The 12,363-nt window shown below is 33.4% G+C and overlaps 1 protein-coding gene across 2 annotated transcripts; it reads left to right on the top strand.

The window, feature by feature from the left end:
- Positions 1 to 130: 130 nt before the first annotated feature.
- Positions 131 to 10,014, top strand: LOC110445079 (coatomer subunit zeta-1-like). Of its 2 annotated transcripts, XM_021489465.1 has the most exons (8): positions 131 to 224; positions 1,899 to 1,967; positions 2,603 to 2,684; positions 3,048 to 3,139; positions 3,617 to 3,750; positions 4,104 to 4,194; positions 6,892 to 6,912; positions 8,633 to 10,014. In XM_021489465.1, exons 1-8 carry the CDS (start codon positions 207 to 209, stop codon positions 8,678 to 8,680), a joined length of 555 nt encoding a protein of 184 aa, XP_021345140.1. In that variant the 5' UTR covers positions 131 to 206; the 3' UTR covers positions 8,681 to 10,014. The 2 variants fall into 2 exon arrangements, with proteins under 2 accessions (XP_021345140.1, XP_021345141.1); XM_021489466.1 differs by lacking the exon at positions 6,892 to 6,912.
- The last annotated feature ends 2,349 nt before the right edge of the window (positions 10,015 to 12,363 follow it).

Here is a 12,363-nt window from a genome sequence, read left to right as displayed (position 1 = left end):
AATACAAAATTAAAAAGAAAACACACAGCAAATTTATATTTGGAAAATTACAGATAATTGATATTTTCTTTTAGTATAGTTAAAATAAAACTTCGATTTATTTATAAGTCATGATCATTTCAGTGTTTGTATTTGAGGAAACACTATTCGTGCGCCCCTTCAACGCTGACGAGCACTTCCACGTCAAGTCGACAGCACACGAAACCATGGACGGTGGTATTCTGGTAAGAAATTAACATTACTGATGGTTTGTGCTGCTAAATTTTAACCAAAAGATGTCACAGAAGCAGCTTATAAGCATCTTGATTTTATACTTAAATATTGGGATAATGTTCATTCACACTGTCATTGCAGTGCTATCCGGCATATCATAACATATCCCCCCCCCCCTCATTTACTCTCAAAAGAACAGAAGGTTAGCAGTATTGAAGCGTTTTAATTCATGATCATTAAAGCTAGATATACAAAAGAGGGATTGCTCTTAAAAGCTAGATATACAAAAGAAGGAATGCTATGAGTTCCAGCTCTTGTAATTGTTCCATGTTTTTTATTTGAAACTCAGTAAAATATCCCAATAAACTCTTAGACGGACCAGACGCTCTGTAATAGGAAGAGGAATAGTGATGAAGATAGTGCCGTCGCTGGGGCTCATACCCTTGGCTCTCCAGCCTGACGCTCTACCGCTGAGCTACCTGGTTGCCGGCGATTGACCCAGTCAAGGGGTATATTAGCATATCTGGTTGAAACGGTTAAGCCTGTAAAGAAAACGACAGGCACAGATCTTGACCGAGGCTGACCTCAGGCAAATTTGGCATGTGTAAATTGAGGAGTCCAGATGCGCCTGACCAAAACTTAAATGCTGACTATAGCTAGTTTGCATTATTTCTTTCTAAAACAATGTCAAGCCACATGTAGTTTTTAAGATACGTTATGTAATTCAGTGGACGCATGAAAGAAGGGTATATTATTCTCGATACATTGTTTTTTATTCTCCAAAACTATGCATTTTTAGCTCTGCTTATAGAACAGTCCAAATGCGTTCGTCATTGTGGAATGTTTCTGCGCCACACGTACCATTTCAACCGGGATACGCAAATGCAGCCCAGTTCTGCTACAAGTATATGACAAGTTCAAATACAATAATGATATATATGTGTAACTAAACTGGACTGGGTCCATTGTTTGCAAATAAGTTGCTGAAGACGTCCATCAAAACAGTCTGACTTTGAAGCTCCTGGGTTCGAATCCCAGTCTTGCTGTACATTTAGCCTTTCCTGGTGGTGCCAGTGACCAACCATTGTTTCAAATAGTGGGTGTCAGGTTGGCAAGTGACATTTCAGTTTCATCATCAATGTTAAGTTTTTGTGTTTAGCAAGTTTGTGGGCTGGACCAACTGAACTCTAATTTTAAATAATTCATGGGTATTTGGTTGCCTACTTCGATTAAGACAGTAAATATTTCCTTGATTTCTTGCATTTGGTTCAATTACTTTTTCAGTATCCTTAATTCTGTGTAAAGATGTTTTCTTCTTAGAAGTACTTAAAACTTAATTTACAATTTCTGAATTTAAATTCCAATTAAGATTCAATTTGAATTTGAAAGTTTTAAAATAAATAAACACAAGTTAAGTTTGCTCATCATGAATATTAAGTTTCTGTATTTTGCTGCGATTCTCAAATTACTCAAAGCAGGAACAGGCGAGAGATTTATTTCTATGTAATTCTTGTTTAAGCTAATTTCAACATGCATATTAAACTAGCTGGACATAAAATTGTTATATATTCTTTACAGGAAAACTTACTGAAACCTATTTACTGTGTATAGCCATCAAACTATCCTTTATCTGAAACAGTCATACACACTTATTAAATTCTATCATTTTTTTTAATCTGCCACAGGAACCCTCTTTGTACACGGTGAAGGCAATGGCCATCCTGGATAATGATGGCAACCGTATGCTTGCTAAGGTAGGTGTTCAGTTCTGAAACAAAACGATTTCACTTGTCTATTGGTAAGGTCAACTCTGACTTATGATTGCTTAATTAAACTTAGCCGACAAATTTTCATGTCATTTCTGGCATTAAGTACTTTAATTTCTTCGGTGTGAATTATGTCTAAAATATTTCTATATGAGCGAGCTTCAGTCAGAGAGAGCTGAAATGAAAAAAAAAATGTTTCAAGTTTCACAATAGGTAAGGGTATCAATCACAATAGCATCAGAGTAGGTTTTCTTCAATTTATAAGGTGTTAGTTGACCAGTTTTGCCCCAATAGGGAGCTTCTTCAGGAAGGGTTAAGGACCCTCATATCCACCTAAGTACAAATGAACGGTGTGGGCTCTACTCCCTGCACCTCTCTAAGTTTCATAATAGATTTCATAATAGAAACAAATTTAAGATCCTTTTAATCACATATTCTATTGAAATATAAATCCTATAATACAATGTGGAAGTCTCACATATTGTTTCCTTATCATTTCATATGATCATACTAGATCATAGTACGTGAGTATATTGTAGAATATATGATATATCATGGTGTATTTACCGAATAACATGGTAACATGTGATAAGATATTGAAAATGTTTCTTTATATCCTCCAGTATTATGATGACCAGTTCCCTACACCCAAAGAACAAAAACAGTTTGAGAAGAATTTGTTCAGCAAAACACATAGGGCCAATTGTAAGTGGAAATTTAATGACTAACTCTTGTTTTCCTGTTTTACATGTATATTATTATACCTACCCGAAAGTCAGGGTTACTCAAATGTTTGTTTAGAAAAATTGGAAAAGTAAGATCAAGAGTTTACTTGGGCCATGAAGGGTGGTTTTAAAAATATTGTACCATTTTCTATAGCAGCAGTACATATGTACATGCAGTTTGTATATACTATTGTGTTGTGAATATAAGATTATAAGACCATTTATAACTTGAAATTTGAATTTACCAGGTTTTTTCCACATATTGTTTTGATTAAAGCATATGAAAGAGCTGTTTTACACTTATATTTTGTTCTTTAATTTTTTTTTTTTCATTCAAATTCAGCTGAAATCATAATGTTTGAAGGACTTACATGTGTGTACAAGAGCAACGTTGATCTGTTTTTCTATGTTGTGGGAAGTTCACAAGAAAATGAGGTAAGAATTACAAGTAATACATGTATCAGAACTTGTCCCTGCTAACTTGAGATACAGATACTAAATAAAAATAATGAAAACTATTTCTGTTGTCGTCTCCAGCAATATATACAATGCTTTGACAAAATAATATTAATTAAAAGTGTTGTATTTATACAACAAATTGTACAATAAAACCATTTTATAATAGAGGTAAAATGCGTCTGTGTAGATATCTTATAAAATGTCAATACATGTTCATATACCAGCAAAATTTCTTAAGGTAAATTCTTGCCAATTTCAGGTCACATTACTGGTACCTGAAAAGAGCAATTTCGGGTCAAGATTTTTTCAGGTCAAATTTACCTCAAGAAATTTTGCCTGTGTACTGCAAAAACTATCAAAATGTTCCAGAAAATATTTACCTGTACAATTGGCAATACACCTATGTAAAACTGCAAATACTGATATTGAACAAAAGGTGACCTTTGTTTTCAGCTGATTTTAGCAAGTGTTCTCAATGCCTTGTATGACGCTGTCAACCAAATTCTGCGTAAAAACGTGGAGAAGAGGGCTCTGTTTGAGAACTTGGATGCCGTATATTTGGCTGTTGATGAGATCTGTGATGGCGGGTATGCATACTTGTACTTCTGTAAACTTTCTTATCTATTATCGTGATGAGATGTGGATATTTGTCTTCTTGAAGATGATTGTTGGCATTATTACAAAACAAAATCTGTCTTTCAATTCAAGTTATGAACATAATCATTTACTAGATGGTAAACAAGCAACAGTGGAGAAAATTTTATTCATATACCAAGGTACTGAAATTATTCAAGGTACCTATTCAAGAATGGTAAAATAGTCTCTAAATCATAATAAGAATTACTAATGACTTTCTGTTACTTAAAATATATTTCCACTAAGTAATGAGAAATTGATTTACACATCAATCATAGATGAAAATATTCTATCTTTGTGGCAGGATAATCTTGGACGCTGACTCCACATCAATAGTACAGAAGGTAGCCATCAGGTCAGACGACATACCACTCGGGGAACAAACAGTGGCACAGGTACAAACGCCTCTTATCTCTGTAAACACTTATCACTCACATACATTGGTAGCATGTGTTCCTCGTCAACACATATCTGTCCATGTAAACCTTGTCTGGGCCAGTAAACGCTACCATTATAAATTGTTTACAGGCGTTATAGAGTGTAGATTTGGTGGAACGATTTAGAGAGTAGATTTCATCTGGAAATTTCGGTTACAGATAGTGCTGTGTGCTATATAGTGTAGGTGTTGTTGTGTAGTGTAAACAGTTTGATTGTGGTGGGCTGTATAGTGCACTAAGATACTAAACTGGTCAGATGGAGAAAATCTTTCACTGCTTTGCATATAGTTATTCAAACCAAATGTTCTCACCATTTTTAAAAAGGAGGACAATATTTTACCTCACATATTTTTATTATCTTTTTAAACAACTTGAAAAGTTAAAAAAGTAACAACTGTTAAACATATCTCATTAGTATCTTTGCAATCTGCACATTTCATCTCAAATGACAGGACCAATGTTGCTATAGCACAAATATCAATTCAAATGGTGTCTGGATTATATCTTTAATACACAGAGTTTACTGTGTTTACAAAAAATATCAATCATTAATGTCAAATGTCGATTTTCTTTTACATTTGCCATCCAAGAAAAAAATACTCCTGTATTGAAATAGATGTATACATGTATTAGAAAGAAATCAACATGTAGTATAGATATTGTGAAAGAAATGTAAATTTGATATTCTCCATAAGTCAAAAATGAGGATTTTTCTGTTGTGTTAAAAAAATAATAAAATACCTAAGCTCTAAATGAAAGTATCTGTCAAAGTAAATACATGGTCAATGACATTTACATCCTGAGAAATCAAAGTTGGAGATTTTGTTTTGAAGAATACAAGAATTGAAAAATTGAAAAAGGTATGAGAAAGAATTACATCCTCTTTCTGAAATATATGAGGGTAGAATGATTTTTCTAGGACTTTTTGTTTTACCACTATAATCCCACTATGGGAAGGGTTATGACTGAAGTACATTAGAAGCTATTGCTACTATGGGAAGGGTTAGGACTGAAGTTCATTAGCAGCTATTGCTATTCTGTAGCACTTTGATCAGAGATACATATTATACCTAAGCTCTAAATGAAAGTATCTGTCAAATTTTTCTAGGACTTTTCTTTTACCACTATAATCCCACTATGGGAAGGGTTATGACTGAAGTACATTAGTAGCTATTGCTACTATGGGAAGGGTTATGAATGAAGTACATTAGCAGCTATTGCTATTCTGTAGCACTTTGATCAGAGATACATATTATACCTAAGCTCTAAATGAAAGTATCTGTCAAATTTTTCTAGGACTTTTCTTTTACCACTATAATCCCACTATCGGAAGGGTTAGGACTGAAGTACAATAGCAGCTATTGCTATTCTGTAGCACTTTGATCAGAGATACATATTATACCTAAGCTCTAAATGAAAGTATCTGTCAAATTTTTCTAGGACTTTTCTTTTACCACTATAATCCCACTATGGGAAGGGTTAGGACTGAAGTACAATAGCAGCTATTGCTATTCTGTAGCACTTTGATCAGAGATACATATTATACCTAAGCTCTAAATGAAAGTATCTGTCAAATTTTTCTAGGACTTTTCTTTTACCACTATAATCCCTCTATGGGAAGGGTTATGACTGAAGTACATTAGTAGCTATTGCTACTATGGGAAGGGGTATGACTGAAGTACATTAGCAGCTATTGCTATTCTGTAGCACTTTGATCAGAGATACATATTATACCTAAGCTCTAAATGAAAGTATCTGTCAAATTTTTCTAGGACTTTTCTTTTACCACTATAATCCCACTATGGGAAGGGTTATGACTGACGTACATTAGCAGCTATAGCTACTATGGGAAGGGTTATGACGGAAGTACATTAGCAGCTATTGCTACTATTGGAAGGGTTATGACTGAAGTACATTAGCAGCTATTGCTATTCTGTAGCACTTTGATCAGAGATACATATTATACCTAAGCTCTAAATGAAAGTATCTGTCAAATTTTTCTAGGACTTTTCTTTTACCACTATAATCCCACTATGGGAAGGGTTATGACTGAAGTACATTAGCAGCTATTGCTATTCTGTAGCACTTTGATCAGAGATACATATTAATATGGGACCTTAAGAGTTACTTCTGATTTGATAGCACAAAATCTGGAGCGACTGAAACAGTAAGAAATATGGTAATGAGTGTCTCAAAGCATGATGCCCACATCTCCACTGGCCTAGATTGTTGTGGACCTAAACTTAATTTCCAAACCAAAATTTGTTTTTTCCTATGAAGTAAATTTGGGAACTTGTTTTCCAGAATTCGTATTTTCTGTACATACCTACCCCATTAATCTGCATTTTAATGCAAAAGTTTATAAATCCTTACCTGAACCTTCATCTTCCAAGTCTTTAAGCAATAACCTGTAATCCATAATAATGATAAAACTTCCCCCAAATGTCCAATTTTTATTAAGAAGTTAAAATAAAAGCTAGTTGGCAGAGTATGCAAATACACTTAATAATATGTTTTGCAGTAATGGAAGAACAGTGTATATTTGATTAAAATATATATTAACAAAGATAAAAATATCAATAACATTGGAGGGAAGTTTACATATTCAAAATTCTTGTTAATATGTGCACGGTTTGATTTTTTCTTGTGTTAAAGCAAATTTCAAAAAAGCTGGAGGTGAGTACTAAAGGCGTCTTCTGGTTTAGAGGGTCACTCAGTTTACTTTTCACTTTCCCATACAAATACATAATGTATGTATGCAGTGTTCAGTGGTAGCTTATACACCCATGTTCCTATGTACATTCACTTTCGCCTTAGTTTATCCGACAATTTTTACAGCAGTTTCATCTTGTTTATTTTTTTTATAGCTGTACTAGTAGATATCATTGTGTCGATGAACATGATAAGAAATATGTAAATATGCTCATCAAGTTTACCACACACTGATATAGTCGAAGTGGTTTTTCTTGACCAAACAATATGTAATAGACAGTTTGGTGCTAGGTTAGCTGTGGGAACCCGTAGCTTCTAGGCTCGATCGTTTTTGTTTTGTTTTTTGTTTTTTATTATCGGATCATAGATGCATATGGTCCGATAATAAAAAAAATAATAAAACGATCAGGCCTAGTGCTAGTTATGTGCTGATGGTTTGGTCTTTTCTGCAAAGATGATGTCATGATCATATTCCCCAACTAAACGAGAGACCAGCTGGTGATGTTACAGGGCTTCAACTCATGTCATTTCTTTTATCGAGATATACAAGTTTAAAATTAAGACAACTATTACATATATCTTAAAATGTTAATAAGATTTTATGCACAAAAAGCTGGCTATATTTGATATCCCTGTAAATCACAGTTTGTTGTCTAAATGTGCTGGAGTTAAGGATTATCTCCCTTTGTCCAGTGTGGTTGTGGCATACTATATTGTTGGTAGAGGTGTGTTTTGTATGTGTGGTTGGAATGGGGCTGGATCAGATTTGTTTAGATAAGAAGCAGGTCAGATCTGACATCAAATCAGTTTCCAAATAACTGCGAAGAAACTTTTTGAAAGGCAGCTTTGATTAACATTAGAAAAGGTTGATGAGTAACTGTTTAAATGTGACTCAAGTGGTAAAGCCGAGAGTCCCTACCCTTTGTGTTGTATCTCAAACACAGAAGAGTTCAAATGTTCAACTCTTCTGATGTGGATTTGTTGCCTGCACTTTTATGACATCGAAGAGGTAAATGTGGAAGAAAGATATAATTTTTTATTTCCTTTTTCACAAATCCACATGTACATCTGCCATGGGTGTTTGATCTCCATAACCCTTGATTACGAAGCAAGGAGATTATCTACTGCACTACTAGTCATATTTGTTATGTTATAACTGTTATGCAACATTACAGTTAATGATTTCTATTTAAACTCCCTTAAAAGGCCCACAATCTATAATTTTCTTTGTATGAATTTAGTGGAACTAGCATAATTTAACAGGAAAACAATGTTCCAGTAATCGTATACGGTGGGACACTCTATCTTATTCAGATATTTTGTTGCATTAAATTTGAATGTTTTGAAGAGAGTACTGTATTTGGTTACTGTATTATCACTGCTCCCTTAACTTGGTTTGCTAATGTTACAGAGCATGATATGTTGTAACGTAAGGCAACACATTGTACATATAAACATACAGTTACCATATCTTCAAACGATTCTTTCAAAGCATCCTTTTCAACAAAGAATGTTTATTACTTTTCTGAAAAAAAATGAAACTTCTATTACCCAGTAAAAGACTACACAGAAAAAAAATCAATGCTGAATCTTACTGTGAACATGAGTGGGAGTCAATCTCACTTCTGCAGTCAGTTATTGTTTGGGTTTTTTCTTAGCCTAATCTTCTTTTTCTTTTTTGCAGGTTCTTCAAAGTGCTAAAGAACAGATAAAATGGTCATTACTGAAGTGATGGACAAAAATCATGTTTTTATCGTTATCTTTATCATGGACTTGCAAGAGAGGTTTACGTGAGCGGGAATGTAAATTCAGATGGTTTACATGCAGCATTGCATCGCTATGGCAACCTAAACATTTCAATTCAGTGATGGTTTCCTATGGCAACGGGAAGAAGAAGACACCGTTTAATACGACCAGACTTTACTTGGGTCGCTGGATTACTTGACACGACACGTTACTATTGATGTCATACAGATCGTTTTGGATTAGGTGGTATATACTAAAAATCTTCAATTTTTTGTGTATACTGCACATCGTTTTTATGAGAATTTGAATGTACAAAGTGACAATATTGGAAAAACAGTGGATATATCTTGTTGTTTAAATGTGATGAATTATGTAGTTGCGAGATCTTTACAAAAAAATAATGTTGCAAACCTAGGCTATTAACAGTATAGTACTGGTTTATATGACGCTATGTTTTAGCTTGTCTTGGGTCATAGTTCAGTGACTGTCAAATACCTTTGGAGATATTTGTGTCCAAGGGATTCCAGAAACGTCATATAGTGATATAATTATTGTTTCATTAAAAAAAAAAATTGTAACTATAAAAATTGTGGATAACCGCTATGATTCCGCAAATAACATTTACAAGTTGTGTATGTTGCCCTGTGTAATGACAAGGAGAGGTAGGATTGTGAATGTCACTGACAGAAGATAGATGGACGCGGATTTGATAGTGAGCGAGAATGTCTTGTGTATGATAACAAAAGCTTGGCTGTTTTAAGTTTTTGACCATATAGTGTTTATAAAAATTGGATTACATAAACTTTTTTTTTTTTTGAGACATTCAGATTAGAACTAAGATACCATTTGTTGAAGATATTTTTTATTTAATTCAATTAAAGAGAATATAATATTTTAAAAGAGATTTGGTGACCTTAACATTTGATCGAAGTACAATTGTGAATTTAGAACAAAAGCAAGAAATTAAATGGAAGATAATCAAATGCTACAGATGTTTTCATGATAATTTTTCAGGAATATTTTCATGAAATTCTTCCTTGTAACATCATCTACAACAATTTCTTTCTTCAAGGCTTTTACAATTATAATTAGGGGAAGAAATAATATATTTTAAGAGACTTTCTTGAACTTTATGTATGCTATAATCGGTACCAGTAGTATCACAGGCATTAAGGATGCATATTATCATTTTTTGAAGTGCTAATTATGCATACTTTATATGTACAATGTACATGTATTTGAATTTTAATACTGATCATCCAAAAGTTCATTTGCAAGATGATGTATGTGAGAATGAAAGGAAATAAATTATTTATGAAATGTAATGTCTAGTGTTTTTATGTAGAAATGACAGAGGTTTGCAGTAGGTCGGGTGGTGCAGTGGATAGCGCACTTGCCTTTCACCAAGGCGACCGGGGTTCGATTCCCCGATCGGACGTGATAAGATATGGGGTCACCTGCCCGACAATGTGGGTTTTCTCCAGGTACTCCGGTTTCCTTCCACAACAAGACCCCCCGCACGCTGACATCCGGGCCAACAAGAGTGATTAATATAAGTTGAAATGACTTGTTTCATATTGTTGTAAAATAAATAAAGTTTATATTTTAGTAGACATAACTAGCTAAGTCCAGGAGGTTGAGATGAATTTGTTATAGATCCGGTGAGGAAACGAATACATGTATTATGTAACAACTTTTAAAGTTTATCATCTGCTGGGCTGTCCTGTTTGTGTTGGGGTGATGTGAACTTAGCAAGAAAGTAAGGAACCTAGAATAAAAACAAAATCTTTGTACATAAGGTTGAAAGGAAACCAGAACAAGCAAAAAGTGTTGTAGATAACATGTGTTGTTAAATTGGTGTTGACCATTTACTGATATCATAATGGGACATGTATAAATATTGATAGCTTTATCTGGATCGTATGTCACATGTAAACCTTCCTAAAATCCTTTAAAATATCAAAAAATCTTCAATTGTGGCTATTACAAAGTAATTAGAGGCTTCAGAATAGCACAAATGATTCAATACTATGATATATGCTATATAATTTATGTTTTAAATGTCTCACAAATTTCTCATGAATTCAGAGAAAAAATCTCACTATTTTTGACCAAATCTCACTAAAAATAATCACTGATCTCACTATTTTGCACCGGAAAGGTATGGCATGTATGTGTATTTAAATGTCAAGTCAGTGGTGAAGTTATCAAAGTCTGTTGATACTTTTCTGATAGAATAAATTACTGTTCCATGTAATATATCGACATGTGAACGTTCAATATTACAAAACTCAAGGATCCTTTTACCACTGACAACAATTGTTACTTAGTGTTGGAAACTGTGTTCTAGGCTTTGATAAATATGAAAAGGAAGTCATACCATGTGGGAATTTCATGAAAAATAGTAAAGACGAAATAAACAAAATATCATTGCTTTTAGTATAAAAATTGAATTGGGGCTAGACCGGGATTCAAACCCTGGACTTCAGATTGTTATACTATCGCTCTTACCAGTGGCGGATTCAGAGGCAAAGATGTGGGGGTTTCCCAATGTTTTGCCGCGAGACCATTGCCGAGCGAAGCGAGGGAGTATGCTAGGGGGGTCCAGATTTTTTTTTTATTCCTAAGTGTGAAATGGTGCATTCTGGTGCATTCTGGCCACTGAAAATCTGCCTTCACATCTTATTAAATTTGTCTGTTTTATATGAATTTTGCATCAAAAATGAAAGTACCAAAATTACTTTAAGCATTTCGGAAGTTTATTGCTACTGTAATAAAAATGATCTTTTATGTATGTAATTAATGCTTATCGTAAGACTTGGTATAGCTTTAGTATGCTTCAAATTCTTAGTGGCTTCACATCAATTGTACTTAGAATCATCAAATAAAAACCAAACTAGTAATTGGCATTTAGAATGTTTTAATAAATCAAGGATGAATTCTAAAATCACTCACACACCCACACACACAAACACCTACTAACACCCACATGTCATACACACATACACACACCAACATTCATTCATGTATCCTCAAACATTTTCACATATGCACACTCTTAACACCAAATAAAACAATATTGTAAATACTCTTATCATAAGACCTCAATAAATACTCTCACAAGATCTCATTTAATTACTTTCAGTCAGTATCGCAACATCTCAATGTATACATTTTTATTCTCACACAAGACAATAAATATATATTTTAACAAGACCTCAATAAATACTCTACACAAAACAATGAATATTTTAACGAGACCTCAATAAATACACTACACAAAACAATGATTATTTCAACAAGACCTCAATAAATACTCTACCCAAAACAATGAATATTTCAACTAGACCTCAATAAATACACTACACAAAACAATGAATATTTTAACAAGACTTCAATAAATACTCTACACAAAACGATAAATATTTCAACAAGACCTCAATAAATACTCTACACAAAACAATGAATATTTCAACAAGACCTCAATAAATACTCTACTCAAAACAATGAATATTTTAACAAGACTTTAATAAATACTCTACACAAAACAATAAACATTTTAACTAGACCTCAATAAATACTCTACACATAACATCAATAAATACTTTAACAGATCACAAGACCTCAATAAATACTCGACACATAACATCAATAAATACTTTAACAGAT

Source organism: Mizuhopecten yessoensis, unplaced genomic scaffold, assembly GCF_002113885.1.
Source record: "Mizuhopecten yessoensis strain PY_sf001 unplaced genomic scaffold, ASM211388v2 scaffold2711.2, whole genome shotgun sequence".
In the NCBI taxonomy this organism is placed as follows: domain Eukaryota; kingdom Metazoa; phylum Mollusca; class Bivalvia; order Pectinida; family Pectinidae; genus Mizuhopecten; species Mizuhopecten yessoensis.
The sequence above is the reverse complement of the archived record's forward strand: the minus strand, read 5'-3'. Positions and strand labels throughout refer to the sequence as shown.